The sequence below is a fragment of the Oxyura jamaicensis genome, chromosome 19 (genome assembly GCF_011077185.1).
Source record: "Oxyura jamaicensis isolate SHBP4307 breed ruddy duck chromosome 19, BPBGC_Ojam_1.0, whole genome shotgun sequence".
NCBI lineage: Eukaryota > Metazoa > Chordata > Aves > Anseriformes > Anatidae > Oxyura > Oxyura jamaicensis.
Genome location: NC_048911.1, coordinates 9,352,622 through 9,378,420, shown reverse-complemented (window position 1 = coordinate 9,378,420; position 25,799 = coordinate 9,352,622). Strand labels below are relative to the sequence as shown.

General features: G+C 42.3%; 3 protein-coding genes across 7 annotated transcripts in view; 1 reads left to right on the top strand and 2 right to left on the bottom strand.

Moving 5' to 3' along the window:
• Positions 1-19,949, bottom strand: part of PIGW (phosphatidylinositol glycan anchor biosynthesis class W) — a 22,232-nt gene extending 2,283 nt beyond the window's left edge. Inside the window, exons 1-2 of one of the 2 annotated variants that reach the window (XM_035343060.1) lie at positions 19,946-19,949; positions 9,301-9,303 (exon numbers count right to left, since the gene is read on the bottom strand). The gene's annotated coding sequence lies outside the window, so the exon portion shown is untranslated. Of the gene's footprint in view, positions 1-71; positions 191-9,300; positions 9,304-19,945 lie in introns of those variants that run through there. The other variant, XM_035343059.1, reaches the window with a different exon arrangement.
• MYO19 (myosin XIX) lies at positions 165-17,986 on the top strand. 4 transcript variants are annotated; one of them, XM_035343054.1, is made up of 25 exons: positions 165-274; positions 454-584; positions 2,445-2,589; positions 3,348-3,496; positions 3,732-3,845; positions 4,609-4,741; positions 4,958-5,027; positions 5,388-5,490; positions 5,695-5,791; positions 6,293-6,369; positions 6,763-6,853; positions 7,054-7,225; positions 7,532-7,605; positions 7,699-7,820; positions 9,241-9,354; positions 9,728-9,904; positions 10,138-10,284; positions 10,759-10,866; positions 11,791-11,861; positions 12,257-12,366; positions 14,237-14,400; positions 14,888-15,017; positions 15,198-15,283; positions 15,626-15,934; positions 16,861-17,986. In XM_035343054.1, the coding sequence occupies exons 2-25, from the start codon at positions 573-575 to the stop codon at positions 16,987-16,989; spliced, it is 2,904 nt and encodes a 967-aa protein (XP_035198945.1). In that variant the 5' UTR covers positions 165-274; positions 454-572; the 3' UTR covers positions 16,990-17,986. The 4 variants fall into 4 exon arrangements, with proteins under 4 accessions (XP_035198945.1, XP_035198946.1, XP_035198948.1 ...); XM_035343055.1 differs by lacking the exons at positions 14,888-15,017; positions 15,198-15,283; positions 15,626-15,934; positions 16,861-17,986 and adding exons at positions 12,766-12,874; positions 13,372-13,500 and having other exon boundaries at positions 14,237-14,394; XM_035343057.1 differs by lacking the exons at positions 14,888-15,017; positions 15,198-15,283; positions 15,626-15,934; positions 16,861-17,986 and adding an exon at positions 12,766-12,874 and having other exon boundaries at positions 14,237-14,394.
• On the bottom strand, positions 17,704-19,006 carry ZNHIT3 (zinc finger HIT-type containing 3). The gene is made up of 4 exons (XM_035343062.1): positions 18,883-19,006; positions 18,591-18,748; positions 18,424-18,504; positions 17,704-18,210 (listed from the first exon to the last, which is right to left on the bottom strand). Exons 1-4 carry the CDS (start codon positions 18,960-18,962, stop codon positions 18,020-18,022), a joined length of 510 nt encoding a protein of 169 aa, XP_035198953.1. The 5' UTR covers positions 18,963-19,006; the 3' UTR covers positions 17,704-18,019.
• Positions 19,950-25,799: the final 5,850 nt, after the last annotated feature.

Below are 25,799 nucleotides of genomic sequence, written 5' to 3'. Positions count from 1 at the left end.
GGGAAGGGAAGGGAAGGGAAGGGAAGGGAAGGGAAGGGAAGGGAAGGAGGGGTGCCCGTCCCAGACCCCACCTCAGTGCCCCGAGCCCCTTCCTCCCGCTGAGGTAAACTCGGGCCGCGCTCCGCGCCCGCACTTTCAGCGTTGGGCGGCAGCTGCCGATCCGCAGCGCCCGATTCGCCACGAGGTAGCCCCGCCGCGGCTCCGGCTCCTCCTCCTCGTCCTCCTCCTCCTCCTGCTGCCCTTCCTCCCGCCGCCCCGGCTGCCCTCGGTCCCGGTGAGCGGCCCTCTCCCCGGGAAGGGCCCGCTCTGCCCGCCCAGAGCCGCCGCCAGCGCCCTGCGCCTCCCCCGTCAGAGCGAGCCGCGAACCGCGCCGAGCAGCCAGGGAAATCAGTAAATTCCCGCAGTCAAACACGACTGCAGCTGCTCTGTGCTAACGCCTCTGCTTTATTTAAGGGCTCCTCGGTCTGGTTTGGGTGAGGGACCCCAGAGCGAAGGCCCCGACGTCTCAGCGCTCCCGCGTTCCCTAGGGCGGGACGGACTGACCCGCAGCGCCGCGCCGGGGAAGCGCCGAGATGCCCAAGCAGGTAAAAAGGAAAGCAGGATTTGGGTTTGCTAATTCAATTATTACTGCAGGGATAGAACTGTTGCCTTGTTTCCGGGCTGTTAAGATGAGGCAACTGCTAACGTATATTCAGCCCTACTTCAGGAGCTCGGCTGGACATATTCACCGTGTGGTTTTGAGCCGTGTTACGGACACCCAGAAGTGATGTTTGTTATGCCACTGGCATTAATGGGGCAAGCGTTAATACGTGTAGCAAGTACATATCCTTAAGGGTAGCTCTTCAGCAGAATGAACGAACGGGTGAGCTGTGCAGTGGAGCTGTCACAAGCCATATTTTCAAATACTGTTTTTCTTCTGGCTAAGAAATCAACATTTCTTCTCAAACGAAGAGATGTTGAGCAAAAGGGTGGAGGTGAGCAGAAAGAAGCTCCTTCTCAGGTCTTGCAATATCAGCAGCACAATAGGCTTCTTAAGAACTTGTTTGGTGCCAGAATAATACAGTGAGCACGTGAGAAGGCAGAGGAAGAATGGGCAATTGGCAGAAACCCATCTTGTCCAGGGGGTATTTCATAGCTGCGTCTGTTCTTCGTGAAAGCAGCAAGCTTCTAATGCTCATTCAGAGCATTAGAACAGAAATCACTTTGATGGCAAAGCTTAACTGCGTTGCTAAGCATTTTTTTCCCTTGATATGTAAAATTTTCTGTTACTGGAAATTAATATCTTATGCTGTCTGCAAAAGATAATAATGCTCCTGAGTACGCTATTCTTGCTGTTTCTTTTTTTTTTTTTTTTCCAGAAATGTGTTAATGGGGTTTCGTGCTATATTTTCCTCTTTGTTAATGAGCTTAGCTCATGTAGTGAGAATGCTGCTAACTGAATTAAGCACTTTTTGTGCATAAACAATGTGATACTGTTCATTAACTTGGTTAACTTGTAAAGAATTGCATATTTATGCTATTAAATACAAATGAGTAGGGTTACTTTGAAGGAGTTTCTGTCAAGGAGAAAGGGAACAGTAAAGGAATATCCAGAATGTAAAAATCAGGACTGGTGTCTTTTCCCTTCTAGCCCAAAAATAACAAGCAGGACCTGAAATCTCTTCTGTCTAAGTTTTCCATTACGTTTATGCAACAAATGTGTCCTTCCAAATAATACTGTCAAGGGCATGAGAGCCCAGAGGCTAAGATTTAAATACTTTTAAGTGATTCAAAGGGGTCAAATCTTCACCTAATAGTCTTCACCTCTTAAAATGCTACTGTTTCTTTCCCCTGGCTGCAGTGCATGCACTCTGCAACTTCAGTCTTGGTGCTCTCAACCTCTCTTGTAAAAATGAAGGTCTCTCCTAGGAAAACTGCTGCTGTGTTGGACCACAGTAGCTTTCAGCTCTGCCTTAGCCTCTGCAGCTAGTCCTTCCTGCTTCCCTCTGCCCAAGGCAGTGTTTGCATTGAATGCATGACATTCATGGGCTTAGAATTACACCATTTAAGACCACTGTACAAGTGTATCTTTGCTGAATGACCCGGACATTTGCTAGCGTGCGATAGCGTTAGTTTAAGGGCACGTTCTTTCCGAGTGCCTTTGCTTACAGCCGGAATTGCCAGCAGTGAATTCAACCTACAAGCAGTGTTGTCAGCCTGCCAGCTCTCATATGCCAGATAACACTTTCTAAAAACAGAGTACACCATGGGAAGCATTGAGGCAGGGGGAGGATATTACTTTCAAACTGGGAGGAACAGGAGCTCAAATATACTGAGTTATGATTCCTGCTGAGCCTGAACTTCTGTTATATGGAAGCAGTAGAAGAGCTATAACCTGCAGGGGATGAGGTGAAAGTCCAGCTATATTCTGCCTTGGACTGGTGCTGACCTAACATCCTCTCTAGGTAAATGGCCAAAAAGAAGATTCCGTCATCCAGAATGACTTCAGTGAATCATTTGAAGAAGAGGTTAGAGCTTTTCTCAGTGATGAAGAGAAGCTGCATCTTTTTGATGACCTAACAAAAGTTAATCCAGTGACAATGACAACAGGTAAGCAGCCAGCCAGAAGAGGCATCTCCTGAGGAGTCACTTTCCCTGGTGTCTGCCAATACATATCATTAGTGTTCTCGCCACATTCATATTATCATGAACATAGTAGTTATTTATTCAAAGCCTATTAAAATTAACTTAGTCACGTTTGTCTTGGTTGAATTTTTCTTTTTCAGTACTGTTATTGAAGTTAGACCATACTGATCTCTCAGCAAGTTCTGCCTGCAGAACTCATATTTGTGTTGTTGCTTCAGGTAGCATGGGGTTGTGGTTGAGGCTTCATGCTGTTGAAGGACTCTTGGATGACCTTGTGATTGCAGTTGTGGTTTATTTGAACATATCAGAAAACAAGGCTCTGACTTAGATTCAAAATATGCCCATGAAATTAGTTTTGAAAAGTAAACTTGACTTTTTAAAGCCCTTTTGAGACAAGCTAAGACCTGTTCCTAGTGTAGATGGGGAATTATCGCCTCTATCTGTTCTGCAAATGAACAGCTTTGCTTTCTGGGACTTACTGTGGAAAACCTTGTAAAAGCATAGGATTTAATTAATTGAAAAGTTAACATCCCTTAAGCTTTTTAAAAACAAGGGCAACTTTTAAGGGCATTTTTATGCATATTAGATCTATAGATCTTTCTTGATTACCTTCTCATTCTGTTAAACAATAGATAACATTTCTGAAGATTTTTGTTACAAATAGGAACAGGAAGAGTTGAATATACTTTTCAAAAGACACTAATAGAAGGTGTATCTTTCAGTTCTGAAATGTCTTCAAGCAAGATATACTGTAAACTTGTTTTATACAAATGCTGGCTGCAGCCTGGTGGCTTTAAACCCATTTCAGCCTATCTCCTGCCTCTATTCACCTGAGCTTATGAGAGAGTACCATGCTGCAGTTCGCCCCCAGGTAATCCTTATGTTTGAAATAATTGTCCTCCTGCAGAACCCAGATTTCAAGTTCTTCAAAATCTCTACATGAGCAAAATAATTCTAAGGGATAAAACCCATTTCTACTGAAATACGAGTTCTACTAAAGGAGCAGTACTATTTTCAGATAAATGTGTGAAGCCCTTTGCTGCCCATTGCTGTAGAACTGTGTAATTACTGTTCTCTTAAACATGAATATTTTGTTTTACTGCCAGGATTTGAAACCTCACATCTTTGCAGTGGCTGAACAAACCTACAGAAATGTTCAAAGCCAGATAGACCCCATAAACCAGTCTATAATTGTTAGTGGAGAAAGTGGTGCTGGGAAGGTAAGGAGATTTTTTTTGCTATTGTCCTGACATTGTTTTTATGCTTTGAAATTTGGTGGTGATTTGTAGTGCAAAGTATTTCAGCGAGCAAGCAAAAAAGAAGGAAAAAAATTTCATGTAGCCAGTCTGCTCTAGCAAGATTCTCTTGAAATATGCATAAAGCATTAAGTGATTGCTGCAATCAAATAGATTCAATGTAACTACTCTCTAAGTAACATCTGTCACTTCTGGAAGGGCTATATTTGAATCATTTGATAGGAATTGCACCTGAGCTGAAGTCTCAGCTTGGTCTGTTAGGGAGCTATTATCTCAGCAAACCCTGTATAAAGACTTAAAAGAGGTAGGAGACTTCAGATCCTATCCTAGGCCCTTCTGTAATGATCCATTCCTATTCTGCAAAATAACTGAGGATATTTTTAAGCCTGAGAACAAAACGATTTGCTGAATGTTAATGATTCAAAAGCCATTTACATTCAATTCGTGTTAAGGTACTAGCTATTAATTCTAGCTGAGCTTCCAGATGGTTGCATCTCGGTAAAACTGCTGTTCAGCAAAGCACTTCAGTAGGATTTAAATGTGTCTGTTGCACATAAGGATATGCACAGAAAGTTTCTGCTGAACTAGAGCTATAAACCTGACATAGTTACTCTCCAGCATCACCACCAGCTGCTTACTGTGTTTTCGGAAGCTAGCACTGTTTTGCTAACTGACATAACTAATAACAGTAAAAACAAAGGCCTACTGTCAAGTCTGTCTCTTGCAGACCTGGACATCTCGCTGCCTTATGAAATTTTATGCTTCTGTTGCTGCTTCAGTTACCTCCCCAAAAGACAATGAAACTGTGGAAAGGATAGAGAAGAGAGTGTTGGATTCCAACCCCGTCATGGAAGCATTTGGTAAAAGTAGCTTTTTTAACAGCAAAGACAAGTAGTGGCCACGGTGGGAATTTTCTTTGTTAATATACAAGTCTAAGCTACCTCTTGTTCCTCTCCTTAAAAGACAAACTCTTCAAATACTGGAACTGTATACAAATCGCCCTTAATGTCTGTATGTATGCATGGAAGAGTAAAACCACTCTGATTATGCTGTATGTGTCACTGGTAATTTCACAGGAAATGCATGTACCCTGAGGAATAATAACAGTAGCCGTTTTGGAAAATATATCCAGCTTCAGTTAGACAGGTAATAATTACTGTTTAAAAAGCTTATCTACTGTCTTCTTTCTTTAAATTTTTACAAACCTATTTCTAAAGTCTGCCAGAAAATATTCAATGTCTTTAGAAAATATTTTGATCTGCTGGCAGTTTACATTATTTCTTATTTTTTTCTGCCAGCACTCATCCTGATATCTAACAGAGAGAAATGGAAAAACAGAGATGCATTTAAGAACTCTGAATAAACTATTAAAATAAATTTGCACAAAACTGAAGGTGGACTGCAGGGCATTCCTAGTCAGTCTGTATTGTGACAACAGAACACCTATCAAATAGTGAGGGAACTTTGTTAAAATCTTTGCTTCTTTTTTTTCCCCTTCCCCTCTAGATTCCACCATCTGAGTAGTGCCTCCATTCAGACTTTCCTTTTGGAGAAGACAAGAGTTGCCTATCAGGCCCCCAATGAGAGAAACTTTCATATTTTTTATCAGGTGTGTTCAATTAATTTTGCTAGATATTTCTGACAAACAGTGGGTATGAAATCACCAGATTTAGCACAGTTGCAGCTTCCAAACAGTTCACCTGTCTGCCATGCTTCCAAATTAAATCATACCCCCAGTCCCTTATTCTTCCTTGTCTGTGAGATGTAAATACCAAAGGCAGAATCCAGTCATTACCTTGTTTTCCGTCTCCAGATCACAAAAGGTGCCACTGCAGAGGAGAGGCTGGAATGGAACCTTCCAGAAGGGGCTGACTACCGCTGGCTGCCAAATTCTGAAAGAAATTTAGATGGTAAAGATCAATTTCACAGACTGGCCGTTAATAACAGCTGTAACTTTGAAGGAAGGCCGGCAAAAATGTGTCTGTCCCATTAAATCCCATGACCCAGGTTGATCAGCCAACAGGTTCCTGGTCTGGTCTCAACAGACATTTTGCAAAGTCACCAGCATTAGTGTGATTTGATTTTAAGTTTTAGTTTGCACTGTTAATAGTTTTCACCTGACTTGAAATAGTGGTTTCTGGCCCCGCAAATTTGCATCACTCTGTGGTTATGTTTAGAAACTGTCTCAGCTTTGGATGTGCTTCAGCAACCTGCTGCCTAACTTCCAAGCCCTACAGAGTTGGGGTTAAGCCAGTGACTTGGTTCTCCAGCTCGTCCTTTGGGATTTACCTAAAGAGCATCTGGCGTTCTTGATCTCCTCTGACAATTCCAGCTAAACTGGACGTGGTGGAGAGTGTTCTGCATGCCTGCGTGCATGGCTTTCATTGAATAACACCTGTTTGGCTTTTCAGAGGACTGCTTCGAGGTGACCAGGGATGCAATGTTTCACTTGGGCATTGACCACTCCACGCAGAACAATATTTTCAAGGTCAGGTACAATGCATGGTCACCACAAGGCTGATGATGATGTTTAGAATGTCTTTTTAGCGTAGGATTTCTACAGAAGTGAATCTGTACCAGTGTCCAGAGCATGGGTTGTTTAGTATTAGATGCAGCAATATCGCCTGGTGAGCCTGCAGCTACACATGATGTTGCATAACCAAATATTAGTTTTTACGTAAAAGCCTGCATCTGTGAGCTTTAAATTTCCTTCAGTAGTGCAGCACTAGGAATTACTGTAGAAGCTTGGAATCTACTTGCTTTTTTTGTTTGTAGAAATGTTTTGACTTGCGCTGTTCATGTGGCAAGGGCAAGGCTAAGAGGATGCTGCCTTGGAGGAAGAGCTCTGTTTTAGAAAACTCAGTGCTTGATTATATTGCAGGTATTGTCAGGCCTTCTCCATCTTGGGAATATCCAATTTTCTAATCCACTGGATGAATCTCAGCCTTGTGAACTAGATGACAAAATCAAAGGTGAGGCAACAAGCACGCCATACTGTAAAGAGTACTTTCTCCCGGATTTGGGTAAAAAGATCCAAAATCCCACGTTTAAGTTAGTGAGTTCATAGAAATGCCATTTTGTGGCATCATCTCTAGACCTTCCATAACTTTAAAGGGGCTGCATTCATTTGACACTCCGGATAATCTTCCAACATTTTTTTTGCTTGAATAAGATTTTGTGAAGATCACTGGAGACTTGTTGAAGATACCAGTTGAGGAGCTACTGGAATCGTTACGAATTCGAACAATAACTGCTGGAAAGCAACAGCAAGTCTTTAAGAAGCCATGCTCTAGAGCAGAATGTGAGACTAGGAGAGACTGCCTCGCCAAAGTGATCTACGCTAAGTAAGGCCATGCTGCTGTGCCAATCCATTTAATTTTTGTGTGGGAACAGGGGGGGCAGGGAGACTTAGTTTCTCTGGCTTTCTGCTTGGACACAATAATAGTATAGCCCTGCCTTTCCCTCCTGACACACCCTTGGTTCAGTCACAGATACTGACATAGCTGCAGTATCTAATAGATTTTCAGAGAACTGCTGTTTAATGTCAGCCAGGCACCGTGTCATAACTTTTTGTTGGGTCAGTAAGCTGACCAGTAAACTGGTCAGTAAGCAAGCTCTTTTCCAACTAATCCAGTTGTCATTGTCTGCAGATTGTTTGAATGGCTTGTTTTGGTCATAAATGAAAGCATTTATGCAGATACGTCAGCATGGACCAGCTTCATAGGTACGGTTGTTCATCCCTGGTTTAACTGAGTAACCATAAATCCTTCAACCTACTCCGAGACCTAAATGCACTAGCTTACCATATTCTTCCTAGGTTTGTTGGATGTTTACGGTTTTGAAGCCTTTCCTGAAAACAACTTGGAACAGCTTTGTATTAACTATGCCAATGAGAAACTGCAGCAGCACTTTGTAGCACACTATCTGAAAGCACAACAGGTAATATTCCACTAAGATCATATGTCAAACAGCATCATAACCATTCACTAAGTATAAAGTTTCTAGACCTGGACTTAGTGCCAGCACAGAAAACCCAACAGAATCTTGTAATATGAACATCACTAGTATGTGGTACCTTGTGGAGGCCTTCTGCCATGGGAGAACAGCTTCGTAAACCCAGTTGTCATGCCAGTGCCTTTAAGGACAAAAACATTGCACATCAGCTTTTTTATTCAATAAGGAAGTACAAGACTTGTGTTTCACAACAGAGAAGGTATCTGCTCCATGCTAAATACATTACAGTCACTTACCTAACTGGGCAAGCACTAATTCTAAGTTCTCATCCGAGTGCTCTGAGAGCTACAAAGCCCCTGCCAGACCGGGAGTGCTTCTCTAATAGATGTACTCCTGTCCTGGTTGAATTCCTCCACATTACACATGCATTACCCCAATGATCTTTGCCATTAACTGGAATCTGGGAAATTGTTTTCTTAATGGCACCAACATGATGGCACCTTCTGTCTCACAGCATAGTTATATCAATTTATTCAGGACAATACACCTCTTTGCCCATAATTTGTGCTTTCATATGCCTTTTTCTTTTATTTGTCCACTGACCTTCATCAGTGTTCCAGGGGTTAATGGTCAGTGAAGATGGAAACCAGGTTCAAGCACACGGTTACTTTCCTTGAAACTAATTCACGACCTCTATTTGTAGCACTCCTGCCAATTCCTGCCTGCCCTCTTACCTCTCTTGATCTGGCTGTGTCCCAAACCATTTGAATGCCATTAGTGGCTATGCTGAGCAAGCTCTTGGCAGGAGACTTTTAAAATAACTGCCCAGGGCTTCTGCTTGTTAAGCACTCCTGACAGTTTGTTCCGTAATTCGGCGTAAATATTGTACAAATTGTTTCAACTAATGCCTATCTCCATTTCCTTTTGGATCAGGCTTTGTTTAAATGGAGCCAAGTTAGTAAAGTCTGGCACACAATGGTAGGTTTAGGGCTATATCCCAGTCTAAGGAATTCTGTGTGTTCCTTGCACTTCAAGGGAAAAACCAGTACAGTCAGGAGAGGCTTAGTGTCTATTTGTTAGTGTCTGTTTGTCTCGTGTCTTGGCCTCTGTTTACTTTGTGAAGCAGCTTTGCAGGTCTCACTGATAAATCTGTAAATTTCCCCAATAAAACAAACTCTTCCTATAGGAGCTGCTGTTACATATTCAAAAGCTACTTGGGGTAAAATATCCTCAGCATTTTTTTTTCTTAAGATTTCCACATGAACTGGTCTTTGAATAAGTAGGCTGAGTCTGTGGTTAACTTGTTAAACAGTAACTGCATCAAACTGTGAAAAAAAAAAATCATATAGTTATTTGAGCTCTAGTGCCCTCTGCTGCAGAACATCCAGTTTCTCTCTTACTTCAGGAAGAATATGCAGCTGAAGGTCTACAGTGGTCTTTCATAAACTACCAGGACAACCAGAACTGCCTTGATCTGATCGAGGGCAATCCTCTCAGCATTTTTTCTTTGCTGAATGAGGTAAGTGCACACCTACAGTCCTAGTGCTTCTGGCCCAGTTGCCTGCCTTCTGTCCCAAGCCACCAAAGAAAACATGAATGCTAAGTTAGTATGAAATTTGCCAGCTACAACATTTCCGCAGAACTTAACCTTTTGAAATTACATGCTCATTACAATCATGACATTTCTTTGTCCTATTCAGGATGTTTTGATTCAAACATGAAGCCTCAATTACATTTTTTTCCCCACAGTATTTCAGGGCTTACATATCAAGAGCAATTCTAAAAGTAAAATGGCTATTATTTTAACTTAAAGTGTTTTAACTTTTAATTATTAAAGACTGCTGGTTTTGACTAATACAAAATGCTGCAATTTTGTCTTGTCTGTTATGCAGGAATGCCGTTTGAATAGATCCTCTAACCCTGACCTGTTTCAAACTCGGATTGAGAAAGCCTTGTCTGATAATCAATGTTTAAGTCGAGACAAATTTAGCAAGAAGCCTAACTTCATTATTTCACATTATGCTGGCAAAGTCTGCTATCAGCTGGAAGCAATGGTGGAAAAAAACAAGGTAGATGTTTTCAGAATCAGCTGTTTAAAAACAAAACAAAATGTTGCAGACCAAAAGAAATTTTAAATTAAAACATCACTAAAATCTATATTCAGCAATGTTTACTGAATTTGCTCACCTTGCTCCAGATAAACCATTCAGGCCGTGTAGAATTGGATAATACTCTTGGTCTGGTTTTCAGTGAATGGTTTGGCATAAGGCCAAATGTTAATGACTCATGTTTGTGTTTGCAGGACCCCATTCCACCAGAACTCATCCATGTTTTGCAGAATTCTAAGGACCCTTTGCTCCAAAAATTATTTCCTGTGACAGAAAGGAACCAAAATAATGTCAGAACCCAGAATAGAGCAGCTGTTGTTACAGTGGTGTCAAAGTTCAAGGTACATTCTATTCAAGTTTCTACTTTCTACTGCTGTCTTCATAACTAGATGACAAAACAATGTAGTTGGACCAAGATCAGTAAATGTTATTAAATGAGATGGCTGTAAATCTGAAGTACTGTCAGGCTTCTGATATTCTCTGGGTTTACAGTTTTAACTCACTCCAGTCTTACCTTTTCCTTGAACAGTTGGGCATCTGCTTTTGTTAAGCTTCTTCCTACTTGTTCTTCTTGACGGGTTAGCTACAGTCCCTGATACAGTTTTGGAAACTTTATGAATTTACTATCAACAATTTTTAAAAGCATCCATAGAGTGGAATTTTTGCTTGTTACGTCCTTAAAGAACAGCTCTGCTAATACTGAGTCTGTAGATCCATTCTTGCAAAAAACAGTTTGTTTCTATAGAAGAGCTGTGATTAGCTAAACTACCTATGGAGGAGGAATCCCTAATTATACCTGTATTTGTTTTCTGCAGGGTTCACTTGAAAATCTCATGCAAATCTTGAATAGCACCAAACCGCATTATATCCGATGCATCAAGCCTAATGCTGACTGCAAGGCACTGACTTTTAAAAGAGAAGAGGTAATTCTTCAAAAGCGTTTCCTCGCTGAGTCAATGAGAGACTCCCTAGAGACAATGTGCAAGGCTTTGCATTGGGTGTCAGATGATCTTGATTTATTTGCAAAACTTACTTTTTTTTTTTTTAACAGTACATTTCAAAAGAGCTTTTTCTCCTTTGCAACTTCCAAGATAAATGTCCTTTCAGAATCAATGATGATGCCTCTGAAATGGCGCTAGTAAGCTCAGCAGCTTGTTCAGAAGCAACTTGTTGTTCTGTGAGAGATTCTCTTACCAAAGTGCTCCTAGGTCATTTGGAGTGCTATCTGTGCAGTCTGCAAAGTAGATAAGGGTGATCTGGCTGTTGGCTGCCCAGGTCACACAGATGTCCTCACAGCACATACAATAAAAGTTTGCTTGCTTCCTCTGGTGTCTGGTCTGGGAGGGCTGCCAAGTTAGATGAGATCAGCTGAGAAGCATGTCTTTGGGAAAAGAACGGCAGATGCTAAAGCTATAACTAGAGAACCTTCTCTGATGGGAAAATAAACAGCTGAGGCGGTGCTGCATTTATTTTAAATACGCCGAGAATTTGCTGACTACATGCTAGTGTTAAAATACCAACACTGGGTTTCCATATTCTGTTGCATTTGGTCAATGCACGGTATGTGGATACCACAAGAGAAGGCGTAAGAGGACTTTTCCTCCATATCAGCACTGCTTTGTCCCTGCTCTGGCTGTTATACAATGCATAACTCAGTAGCCATGTAATCACCTTGTCCTCCCTCTCCATTTGTTCCCTGACTGCTAGTGGGGTGAGGCATGCCAGGCACACACAAGCTGAGCTGAATGTGGCTTGGGTTGAGCATATCCCATGCACACCTTCACTGCAGCTTCCACAAAGAACAAGACAGTGTTTGCCTACCTAAACCAACTCAATTTATGTCTCAGGTTCTCAGCCAGCTTCAGGCATGTGGAATAGTTGAAGCCATCACCATCAGCGCAGCAGGCTTCCCTATTAGGTAAGTCCAAACTTCTTGGCAATGTCTTGCATAATCAATTTCTATAGCAATTAGTGGTATATTATTTATTCAGAAGTATATTTATTCATGTTATTGACAGCTCTGCATCGATGGGGTGAAGCTTGCTGTTATCATAAATAAGCATAATTCCTGCACAGTCTTTGTTACAAGCAAAAGTAAATGTATATTACTGGGCAACAGACAGCCTCCTGGATTTCTTCAGCAAGTTTATAGTTTCTTTCACGTTGGTGACTACCCAGGCGTCACTTTATTTGCGGTCTATGAGCTGAGTTTTTGAAGCCATTCTGCATTTTTTTCTGTTCAAAGGATAGGTTATTTACCAGATAGTAAATATATGATACTTGCCTAGAATTAACCCTACTTTTGTCTATCAGGATCTCTTTTGAAAGTTTCACTGAACGCTATGAAATACTGAGAAGATCACATGGGTACAATAAAAACAGCATGTGTGATAAAAGCAACTATCACATTGCCAAGAAAAAAGGTACGTTTCCTTAGATAATCCCTCTGCTGTAAAATAAAATTATCACTGCACCAAGTTGCTGTTATATAGATCAGATGCAATTATTATATTCAGCACTTAGCAAGACCATTATTCTGAAAATATTTTCCTCATTTATCTAAATTGACTTCAGTTTCTAATTTGCCTAATGCATATATATAGCACGCTCTTACGACAGCAGATCTTTCATCTTACCGCTGTTTTTCTGTGTTCCTCTTCAGTAGAAAAATTAGTTATGGTGGTGTTTGGGGTTGCCCCCACTATAATTTGATTTAGAGCTGTCTCTTAAGTAAACTTGAAAACCACTTACCTTTTTGCTTATATTCCTTCTTCCTTTTTTTTTTCCACCTTGTCTTCTTGCCAAACACACTGACCTTCTAGCTTACTTGGATTCTGCTGCTTCTTCTGCCTTTTGCAAACTTCTATATGCAATTCTTTTTTCTAAACAAGAGCGAGGATGGACTTTAAAAAACATAATCCAGTCTACCAGGTAATGTCTTTGTTATGAGCCCCTCAAAGAAGGAGCTCACCAGGTAGCTACATTTAATATTGCAAGTTACTGCAAACCCTTCCCTCTCCCAGATTAATCCCATTTTCTGGGGTCTGCTCAGTAACCAGTAGACGTAGAAAACAAGATCAGTAAGTACTAGCCTATTTCAGCTAAGTAAAATGGCTGGAAATCTGTTAACCTTGTAGAAATAGAATGAAGTAATGAAGTACAGGCTGGAAAATTACTTACACACCATATCTTTCTCCATCAATTAGAAACCCATTAGTTGAAATGCCTCATTGTGATAGGTTACTACTTCTTTTTATCTTTAGGAGGTTATAAGCTGCAAACAAAATAAAACAATTTCCTAAACACATGGATAAGCTTTTGGTTCCCTTATCAGCCTAGCCCTAGCCTCATAGTCACCAGATGTCTTCCTGTAAGCAAGAATTGTTTGTATTTGTTTTCAGTACCTTAAAATGCTCTCATCTCCTTAGAAATAAGTACAGCAGAAAAGCAAATAGTGTCCAGGATGGAAAGATACAAAGACCATCAAGTTCCGGCATTGGGCATGCAGAATACTCATGCAGCATTGCCTTGAGCAACACAATCTCTTTCAAGGACAGGTCTGAATTAAGTCTACCTCTATTTCCAAATAGGTTAATCTGGATAACATGTTTGTCTTGTAATGCAAAAAAAAAAATGTCCTAGAAACAGTTTTAATAACCTCTTACTGGTGCAATAAACTCCTGCTTAGTATGTGACCCCGATTCCTTTAGCTGCTTCTGATACCCTATTAAAGCTGTAGAATTGTGTAGAATTTGTTTTCTACTTCTGCATCATGCAGTACATTAACACTGTCAGTCTAACACCTTGCTTTTTGCTCTTTGTTACTAATCGCTTGGGTTTTTGGTTATTTCATTAGATTTTCTTAGGACTGAGCTGCTCAAATCCATTCTAAATTGCATTGCTGTTACTTTCTAACGTTTCCAGGTAGTATACTTTCAATAATGTGAGAACAGCTGAGTCCTCCCCATACTCGTTTCATTGTCTAGATCTACCCAAAGTATCGTTATCTGTGCTAGTCTGAATAGGCTGCAATGGAGGCAACAAGACAATACCTGAGCACCCAAACTACATCCTAGTTTAAACACACTGAGCTGCCTTTCTAGTTGTTACCTTATGGCAAAATCTATGCTATTTTTTCCCTTATATCTAGAACTTGTAATATCTCAGCCATCACCTCCCCCACTCCTGTTGTAGGTTCATATCCCCTAAGTAGCCAAGTGTCAATACAAAGACAGTTACTTGCTCTTGATTTAAAAGTTTTACAATACCTTCTCTTCAATGCTTCATTTGCAGGCAAGACTGCAGTGATAGATGATGACAAAGCATCATGTTCTGTCATTTTTGAGATACTTCAGAATGCTGTTACAGGACAAACTGCTGCTGAGCCAACTGGGAAGAGATCAGATAACACTTCAGTGTACTGCGGCAAAACCAAAGTATTTATGGCTAATTCTGTGGTGAGTGTGTTATTTCTTGGCTAACAGTTCTGGAGTGTACTCATACCTAGTGTTGCTAGCGTTCTCAGTTTCAGTTACAGCTTTCCCTGGCTTCAGCTGACACACTTGGCTACTCTTACGGGTCTAAGCAAATTCTTTTTGACAAACGCAGAGTAGGCACTTCTGCAAAGCGTGCATACTAAAGAGTGTAGCCATAGAAGAACTCCCATTCAGTGGAGCTAGTCTTAAGCCAGCTGCTACTGTGACTTTGGGAGCATCTGCTTTTTCCCCTCATGATACTCTTTTTTCCCCCCTCAGATACTTACACTTTTCATTTTAATTTATATATATCTAATAAGCATTAATGACATGCTGGCACTTGAAAAATATAAGCAGTCTTGGGACACTGAAATGTGTATGTAGGTTTCCAAAAAATAACAAATGATTGTAGAAGGGTTAAGAACAGCTGTCCCTGACTATTAACTGCAGGCTTGTATCCCCAATGCAGCTAGAGCAACTTGAAGCTAAACGAGCAGAGGTGCTAAACGAGAAAGCATTTTGCATTCAGTGTTGCTGGAGAAGATTTAAACAGAAGAAACTTGAGAAGGAGAGAAGGTCTGCAACCCTCATCCAAGCAGGTAATTTGACGAGGGTGTGGCTGGGCATAATGCAGCAAGTAACATTTCAGCCACACTGGGTACTTAAAGAGGAAGAATGGATATGCTAAGTGAGCATGGAGAAAGTGACTTCTCTCTTACACTGTGTGCAACAGAAGCTGAGATTCTTTGTACTCACATTTCTTTTAATTAAATCTTCAGCTATTCGTTCCTGGTTAGCCAAGAATCGCTTCCAAAGGATGCGCAGGGCTGCTAATGTTATTAAGCATTGCTGGAGGAAATGGAAAGTAAGTACGTTGGTGCAGGGAGGCATTAAAACTGAGTGACTGAGGCTTTGTACTGTTGGAGAAATAATCTGCCGCTGTCAAGTAACTGCAAAACCAATACTGACAATTCTCCAGAAACACTTCTCAAGCTGAAGTGTAAATGATGAATGCTTGCAGGGTGGCAGCTAGAGACTGCAGAATAAACTCATTCCTAATTATTTTTATAAAATGAGAAAGCATCCCAAAAGGTGCCCTATCCTTCACGATGGCCTATTTTTTAGGCTCTTAGCTTTGCAGTTTTAAATTTTGTTCAAGATGTTGGAGAATCTTGTTTAGGAATACTGCTCTGTGTCTCTTTATCAGGCAGAAATGGCTGCTTTGGCAGCAGCAGAATTGGATGAAGGTGAAGAAAAGCCACCGTTCTCAGTTCCTGGCACTACAACAATGTCGGCCAAATCACCTTGCTCTTTGGAAACAACTTGGCCTCTACGTGCAGTAATTCAGTTCTGGCCTCTTGGCCTCGTCCTGGCTGCTGCGCCTGTTACCGTAGCGGGACTCCGGAGAGACATGTCCCTGCTGGCATGCTTGAAAGTACTTCAGGAGAACGACTGCTACAAGACAGAAAGCAGTTTCCTTGGCTGTGGCATTACTTCCATTAGAGCTCTCCCACAGGTAACATACCTCACACCCTCAAGTCAGCAGCACATCTAAGCTCTCATGAGTTGAGGATCCTGTAACAGTACTGACATGAAGTCTGCTATCAGGCTCCAGTCTTCTTTTGTCCACCGGGTTAGATATGCAAGCATGATTCTGACATCAATAGGTCAAGCTAGACACAGGACTGAAATGAGACCTTGAAAGTTCTGGTTAATCTGTCATAGGAATAAACGGATCAAAGCACTGCTTCAGAAACAGACAGGAGGGGATTCAAATGCTGGCTCTGCTCTTATCTACTATGTATTTTTTTCTGCTTAGGGGGATTAGATTTCTACGAGAAAACACAGCAAGAAAATGTGCCCATAATATGGGAAAAAGACGCTGGCTATCTCAGTAATTCTGTATTAACATCGCCATGCAGATGACTGCATGCAGACTAATTAGGATGGAGGGTTTTCAGGGCAGAAAGCAGGGAACAACCCTCAAGTACTTCCTCTCCTGCTCACATGCAGAACGGAATTAAAAACCATTTAATAAAAGTAGCCACAGCCCACACCAGCTTCTCTGTGAGGTTGCACTCCATTTACAGATCAACTTGTCCCTGTTCGTTAAATTTTTGAAGCTGCCTAAAATTATGCTTGCAAGCATATAACTTGTGCAAGGTCACAATTACTACTCGTAGGAGGAAGCAGTCAGTACCAACTAAATGCTCAGATCTTTAGAGTTTAAGCTAACTTCAGTGCAAGTTGTGGTATTGGTACTCGTCACAGTAATCATTTATCTTAAATCAATTTGTACTAGGACACCCCTGCAGGTCTTCCTCTACCCTTAGTCATATTCAACAGTTGCTTGTGTACTAGGGCAGTAATTAGTTTGAATAGCCAAACTAGTTCATAACCCTGCAAAGTATCAACTGACCTCTCCACCTCTTTTCCTTCTAGGGCTCTGTCAAGTTTCACTGTAAGAAGTCTCCCCTGCATTACGCAAATGTCAGCCCCCATACAGCTGCCTATTCTATCACTGGATTTAACCAGATTTTATTGGACAGAAAAGGACTCCTTCCAACCTAAGTTCTGGCCATCTGCACATACCGAACCTTTTCATTCAGGGAAGGACTGCTGCAGGCTGCTGCTTTCAAATTACTCAACGTCCGTATCTGCTGCTACCTCAGAGCTTTCTATAGCAATGCATTGTACATATAATATGCTACAAATTTAGAATGCATGGGGATACTCCTCCTCCCACACACGCACATATTAGAGGAAACAGCACTACGAGAACACTCAACATAATTAAACTAGATCAAGTGCTTTAAGCAGTATATACTTGAACAGAAATCTGGCACTACAGGGGCAGAGCAAGAGGCTGGTAATGAGATGGCAAAAAGGCAAACCTTTCTGATGTGTGCTGGATTCTCACTGAGAGGCACAGCTAGTCAGACTGATCGCAAACATTCCGTAACCTGTGACTGAGGAAGCAGCAGTCAGCTGTAACACTAAAGGCAGATGTCTCAGGGAAAAGCAACGCTGGACTGTTGCTTTTTATCTACAGGACCAAAATATGTGTGATCTCACAAGTGCCATGTATTCTAGCACTACCTAGCCATAGCTGAGGGGCCAGAGTTCTCCTTAGGGGTGCCCATACCATCTTTTTGTTGCGTACATGGGTCTTGAAAACATCCAGCTCTTCTGTGTAGGCCACTTTTAAATAAAACTCTTAAGTATCTTGTGAAGGTGTCTGACCATCCGTAACAAAAGTAACAAAAACCATTTCAGAACAGTTTGTGGATTAAGAGAAATGCTGACATATTTAATTATAATTGTATTGGGAAGCAGCGCTTCCCATGGTTGACAGGATTTGTGTACCAAAAGATTGCAAGTCCACATAATATCAAATTTACTTCCTAGTATCTAGAAAACTGTCCAATGCTGTATCACTGTTTATCAACTCTAAATTAAAAATTTGAGTCCTGACATCCATGAGTGAAGTGTGACCAAACCCAGAGGAAATACCCAGAATGGTGCACCAGAGTAGCAGAGGGGTGCAGTAAGATCTCTTCTGTCGGAGAAGCAAACGAAAGCAAAATGTTCCCAAGGTAGCTCACTCAGGAAGAATGTTCTCCTTCTCTGGGGGTTCAACAATTCTCAAGCAGCAGTCTGCAAACTCAACAAATAACGGCTCCTGCATGTACTTTTTCATGAGGGAGCTCTTCTCTTCTGCTTCATCAATCGTCAGCAGCAGCTGCCGGAGGTGTGGGTTCAGGAGCAAGCCCCTCAATTCTTCAGATTCTCCTTCAAAGAAAAACAGATAGAGAGAGCTAATCCCGAGCAGTTACAAATGTTTAGAACATTGTTACTTTGAGGGTAAGTTCTCAAGGAGGGGTGGCAAAAGGCCTGGTATGTGACACGGGAAGCTTCAAGGTGAGCTGCACAACCAGAATGTCGCAGTAACACCACCCCAGCTGGCCCGGCAGGCCCCCACACACCCCGACCCCTCAGGCTCACCCAGCAGCTTGAGCTTCTGCAGCGGCACGCGGTCCTGCTCGTCGTCCTCCGCCAGGATGTCTGCCACCGACCAGGGGTTGCCTAGGGGCGGCAAGGAGAACCGGGGCGGGGGTACCCTGACCCCTTACCCCCTCATCCACCCCCGTACACGCCCCCCAGCCCCGTACCTGCGCGCTGCCCGGCCCGGCCCGCCCCTCGGGGCGCTGCCAGCCCCTCCGCCGCCCCGTCCGGCTCCGACAGCGCCGCGGCCCCGCTCCCGGCGGCGATCCCATCCCCGTCACGGCGGCAGCGGGCGCGGTGCGCCCTGCAGCACGGCACCGAGCAGCTGCGGGCACACAGCTGACCATCAGGGCCCGGCGGCGCCCCTCACGCGGGGGTCGCCGCCGCGGGCCCCCTCACCCCAACCCGGCCCCCTCACCCCAACCCGGCTCCCCCCCCCCAACCCTCTCCCCCTCTCACTAAGCCTCAGCGCAGCGCGGGCACCGGTACGGAGCCGCCCCGGCCGCCCCGCACACCCCGCAGCTCCGAGCCGCCCGCATGGCGCCCCCGGCCCGCTGCAGGCCCGGCCTGCCCAGCGCCGCCCCGCCCAGCGCCAGGCGCGGCCAGCACAGCGCCGAGCGGCGGCGCCTCGGCCTACAGCGGGATTATTTATTTATTTTTTACACAAAACGCCTTGTTTTTTTTTGCTCGCAGCCGCTGTTTAGCGGAGTGTTGGGGTTGTTCCGTCTGGGCTCAAGCCGCTTGGAATGCTGAAATAATGACAGACAAAGAAATAAACCCCTAAAAAGGCTAACTTCCACGGGGAGGGCCGGTTGGGGTTGGATGGTGCCTGGGTGAGGCCATCGTCGCGGCCCTGTGGCACCACTAAGTAACACCTGAGCATAAATTAAACATAGACAGGCTGCTGTCACCAGGATCTCCTCAGCCAGGACTTCCCCATCTGACAGTGTAGGAGCAGAGAGAAGACAAACGAGCACCGAGACCCTTGTGGGCAACATCCCCGTCACCAAACACAAGCATTCATGTCCACTGGGGTCTGACACGTTAATGACCCAATATCTAATTTCCTTTCTGGAGAAGGAGGGAGGGTGAGACCTCTTTCTTTCACAAAACGCCTGGCCTTGACATTTTTATTTTGCTTTGCTGTGTACAAGAGGCTTCGCTACAATTCTGGTACTGAAAAACTCCAGGGAGGTTTTCTCCTGGAGCAGCTCACGTTTCAACACCACGGATTCACTTCTAGTTATAAGCAGAAATATGAAAAGCGTAGGCACAAACGTCTCACAGAATCACGTAACGCAGCTACAAATATAGATAGAATAAAATTCTGTCAGATAAGGTTCCGCAGATAAAATGTCAGCAGCAAAACAGCACTGAATGCCGCCAACCACAGATCCAGCAGTCAAATCTACAGTCCTGACTGCAAACGAGAAGGAAAATCACACGGCTTTCCAGCCATTTAACTGCCCCCGAACCCACTAAAACTGTACAAAAGGGCCGCTCCCAAAGGCGGCTGGCGGACTCCGCTCCCCCCGGTCCTCCCCGGTCCCCTCCCGGTCCCTCCGCGGGGCCCGGCCCGGGGCCGCCGGCGCTGTCCCCCGAGCGGTGCTGAACGCCGGTCCCGGTCCCCGTCAGATACTGGCCACGGCGCAGGCTTGCACGCGGTTGGCAGAAAGGCATCTCAGAGACTTGAGTTTAGCCCCCAGCTCTTTGGCTTTCAGGGTGTATATCAGAGGGTTCCCCAAACAGTTCATGGTTATCATCATGGCCGTGCAGTTTCGGAAGATGTAGACGCTTGGGTAGAGATCGAGGGGGCACTGGTGGTTTGTTGCATCAAATATGACTCCCGCAAAGAAAGGAGCATAGGAGAGCAACGCCAGGAGCCATATAAAAATACTAGTTCTGGCCACCTGGATTTCGGCGGATTTGTAGGTGCCGGTAGCTTGTCCACATGCTTTCATTCTGAGCTTTCTTTTCCTCAGGATGATAATGATTCTGAGGTAAGTGAACAGAGGAACAATAAAAGCCACTACAACATTGGGAATGGTGATGAAGATGAGGTAGTCAACGCAAAATGGACTGTAGAGGACTGAGAGATTTCTTCCCATATGCAAGCAGTTCCACCCCATCAAGGGCAAGCAGCCCAAAGAGAAAGCAAGGATCCAGCTAATTAAAACTACAGCTATGGAATGCTTTCTAGCAACCCTGAACCTTGTCCTGATACTTTCAGCCACAGCCAGATAACGTTCAATTCCAATGCTTACCAAGTTATAGATGGTGGATAAAATCGATGTAGTATATAAGGAATAAGGTGCAAGCATACCCTTGGATCCAAAGATTGTATTGTCAGGGTTGGTGATGAAGAGCACTGAAATCCAAAACCCGGAAAAACTCGTGAAGAGATCAGAAAAAGCCAAATTGCAAAAGAGGATAGATATAGGCTTGTGCAGATCCTTTGTCGCCATTCTGGTGATGATGACTATGCAGTTGAAGATCACAGAAGCTATGTTAATGGTCAGCTGGGGGATGCCCAGTGAAAGTACTAAATAATGACTCCAAATTTTGGTATGGTTAGCAGAACAGTTTGAGTATCCAGTCATGGTGGGAAATCCTGCTTTCAGCCAGTAACGAAGTCTGCTGTACACATCCCGTATGCGGCAAGAGACCGTGCAACTACATGAGTGTTACTGCCACCTTGTTCTCCAGTCGAAAAATGAATATTGAAGCACAGCTTCTGTTGCCACATCATCGTCATGACAGTGGATTAATCTTTAACCACTTGTGTTTTTAAATATTTGGGTTACCAACTCAGAGCAGAGTCAACTACCCTTAAGTTGCTAGGATAGACAGAAGTGAAAAACATATTTACTATTATAAAGCTGATCTGCTTAAAGCAACCTTTATCAAGAGCAAAATTTGGCCAGTTCATGTGAAGACAAATGATCACACAAGTGGTTTAGAAGTCTGAAGATATTCTAAAATTGAATAAATGTGGATTCACCTCTAATTCACTAATAGATTAGATAGAAACAGAGAAAGATTAGAGTCAGAAAATAGAAGGATTTTTCTGTTAGGTGGAGGGTATGTGACTGATGGCACACAAAGAAGAATATTGTATTTTGTCATTAACTTGGACCCCAGTTCAGTGAGGGATTTAAGCACCTGCCTAAATTGAGATCAACTCTAGTGACTTCACACAACCCATAAAGTACTCAAGGTCAAGCATCTGTTGAAGAGGTTTTCTGGATTAGAAATGTAATATTCTTCAGTTCTTTGCATTTACTATCTATATAAGAAGAAAAGATGTCACCTTACCACCTAAGCTTTATTTGCACTAAAATAGATGGTGTCTCTGGTTCTGGAGTTTATAGATCTCCAGTTTTAGTCTCTCTAATATGCCCCTGCTCAGACTGGACACAAGCAACGGACAAAAATGCTGACATTAAGCTAGAGGTTTCTTATTTCAGTCACTACCCTAGTCACAAAACCTGCAATTTTATTCTTAGAAACGTTGCTCTGCAAAATAATGAAAGATTCCTCTTAATACAGACTAAAGACAGCACACTTTTATGTGCTTAATAATTACATGAAGTATGGTTGGTTTGAAATCTTAACTGAAAGGTAACAGAACTTAGTTGTTTGCTGTCTCTTGTTTACAAGTACAAATTGATGCAACCAGTGGTGACTAATTTTCTAAGGATGGTTAGATCATATCTACAAACAAACCCCAAGCTGGTAAGCAAAATGACACGATGAATTGCAGCGCTACAAAGGGGCTCTGAAAAGGTAAGGAGCTCTGTTGCCACTGGTGTTCTTGTGCTTTGGCCTACAGAAATATCTCAGTACTGAGTACTGGAGTACTCAGAAGTTGGCATACTATATCTAAAATTGTACATATTTTCATTTTCTTGTGTAAATCAGAGGTACTGATGCTCTATGAGAAAAACAAACAAAGAAAAACCTAATGAGATGCTGAATTAATTTTCAAACAAGCAAATGCAGGAGAATGGCTTAACTCTTCATTAGAATAATTGGAGTGGGAACTTAAGAAGCTTAAGCAGTTCTGAAAATGTCATTTTTTCCCCTTAATTCTTGGGTGAGAACAGATTAACAGATTAACTTTTTAAAGTTAATTTATAACGTACATTAACAAAGCAACATAATATTATTGTATCATTTCTTTCTCTGTCGTTTTAAATGTCAATGATTTTTGAAAACAAAGTTTAAATTAAATGCGACTAGAAAAAATATTCTTTGGACATACATTTAATGCTGCCAAGTCAGCAGAGGGCACTACTGTACCAAACAATTACCTACAGTATACAACGGGGAATGTGGCAGTCTTAAATACTGAAGCAGTTAGGGTGAGCAGTAAGTACACCAGTGTATCAGTATGAACAGCATGGATATTTTTTCTGCTCAGAAGATGCTGCTTTTTTGCCTAATGTTCTTCTATGCCACTCCGTAGAGTGGCATTGATTTGAAACACCCCCACACAGAGACCTCTCCAACATGCTCTAGCTGCTACCTGGCATCCAAACAAGTTTTTTCATTTTTTCAAAATATCCATGTGAAGCCACGTCACTTACGAAGTTGGTCGATTAATGCGTATGGCTCCATTTAAACGTTTTTTGTCAGTGGTGGTAGTTTGATTTGTGTTTGTTGTTGTTGTCTTTATTGCTCCCCCCTCTCCCCTTACTGTTGTTTTAACAAAGGATTGATTTGTATCAGCAATAATTTTATACTGCGATACTAAAACAGGAGCTCAGCTATGCTTATGGGCTTTTCACATTCAGTGGTGACATCTGGTCAGGATCGCAGCAATTTCAGCTCTCCAACTAAATCTGTGACCAATACAATAGCTTGGTCAGAATTTACAACATAAGAAATTTGTGCAAAAATGTTGGGTTTAAATGGAAAAATATTTTTTCTATTAAAATTGAAGTTTATGAACATATATCATGGGTGGTGTGCAATTAGTATGCAATTACTATATATTAGAAATGCTTTACACAGGTAAATAATCAGTATTTCAGATGGTCACAAGGAAGTCCAAAGAATGATTATATAGAAATAAGGGCTGGGAACTGATTAAACAAGTCTGCTGATTTATTAATATCCTATAAACTATTCTTCTCAAGTTTCACAGAAAAAGCATTCTGTATAATTCACCTCATACAAATTTGTCAGCCACACTTTTGGTGTGAGATTGCTGCTGAGCAAGGACTCTACTATTTCTGTCACCTTCTCAGTGCCGGCACAAGTCAGCAACTCCTTTTAATAACAGCAAGTGAGGCAGCAAGTAACATACAGCACAGATGAACATCTGTCAGGAAGAGCAGAGGACAACAGACCAAGCCACATGCAGTCCTGATCTCTTTCAATTACATATTTGATGGCTCTGTGCACTGATAGGGGGTCTGAGGTTGAATAATATAAATAGCTCTTAACCAAAAAGCTTTGTAATCTTAATTCCCTAATTTAATTGCACAAAAATAGTGTAATGTTACTAGATTAATGGAGAAAATATTATTATGGAAATAACTTTCTCACTGTGCTTCAGTACAAAAACAAAAAACCCACAGATCTGTAATCTCAGCCCTCTGTAAGAAAGTCTGAGCTCTCAAAAAACTGATGAAAAGTAGTTACAGCTCCAAGCAAACACTGTGTGAGGTAGGGAGTTATTATGCCACCAAATCTGCACGTACAACAATGTCTATGCAAGGTGATTCTTATCATCACATATTCTGGGAACTTGATAATCTTTTTGTACTTACACTTATGACACATCTGTGAGGAAAGAGTGTTATCTACGTTTTACAGATGGGAAAAGAGCAATCAAATTATTTGCTTAAGATCAAACAGAAGTCCAGTATGGAGGGAGCTGGATCTCAGGCTAACATTTTAAACACTGGCTGTACCTTTCTGATGGCAAGTCTTTGATTAATATTTACCTAGTTTTCACCCTCTGCAACACTCTTTTTAATACTATAATTGTTTTTATGTTTCTTTATCTGAATGTCCAAATTACTGTTGCTTTGATATTTGTCCTGACTGAGACATGGCATTACTTTATTTTGCAAAAAAAAAAATAATCCCAGCAATAATATACTTTTCTCACTGACACCTCCATTTGCCCTAGAATCTATAACTTCAATAATAACTGAAGTTATATAATGCCTTCAATAATAATGCCTGTGGAGAAGACAATAATCACTGAATGTGCTGAATAGATCAAGAAGGAGATGCGATAAGCCTTGGCACTGAATTTGTAATGGACATTCATTTCAAGTAGCCACTCTGGAAAATCTACCTTCACACAACACATCTTGCAGCTTCAGAAATGCCTGGAACCTGCAGTGCGTGGGCTTCAACAGGAATCACAAGCGTCCAACAGCTCTCAGAATAACAGGCCCCAGCTGCGACATGCCAAAGTAGATTTCAAAACAGGATACAAAGGAAAAGAGCCTCATAGTTGTGTGCAGTAACCCTTGGACAACATACACTTTTACCTTAACACCATGCAACAGCAACACTCTTTATGCTGATAACACCCTGAGAAACCTGAGTTGTATGTGACACTACAGGAGACGCTGCATCCATGTAATGAAAATGAGAGCTCCATAGCACAGTCGTGCTACAGCTGATTTGGTGCTACCTTCAGAGTAGTATACACACAGTGTAAATACAAGAAAACCAAGGCTATTTTAATAAAGGATATTTTCCAGTTTCTTTCCTGCCACACATCCAATTCCTACTTCCATGCCTGACACACCAGACCTTGCTTGTTGTGAAGGGCAACTGTTTGACTTTCTCCTCACCTGCCCTGCACTCCAACTATACCACTCACCAAGCTGCAGGCAACACATAACCTGACCCAAAAACTGGCAAGTGAAATGCAGGCTGCCAAAGTGTTGAGAAAAATTAATTCTTGCTTGCCATGACCTTCGACAAAGCCTTGAGACAAGAATATCCATCTACACAGTTTGTGAATGGTCATCATGAGGCCTGCAAATAAGGAACCTTCAGGAAGGGGAGTAATACAAATAAGGAGCCTATTTATCCAATTAATGTTTTAATTTATGTGGATTAAAGTCTTCCTCTTTGGAGAGGAAGACACAAATGGCATGTATGATCTTCTTCCAAGATTTTTCTGAGATGTTTTCAAAACAGAAAGCTCTCTGCTCTTCCTCCACCCACTCTCTTTGAGGAATATTCGCATCACAGGTTTTGAGTTATCTGATGTTCCAGCTGTGCTTTCATGGCCCTCACCAGGAGCATACAGTGAAGACAATCATCAGGCTTCAGACTTCTATGTAACAATATGTTAACTACAAGCCACAAAATAGTGGCAAGGACACCCTTGCAACGTCATC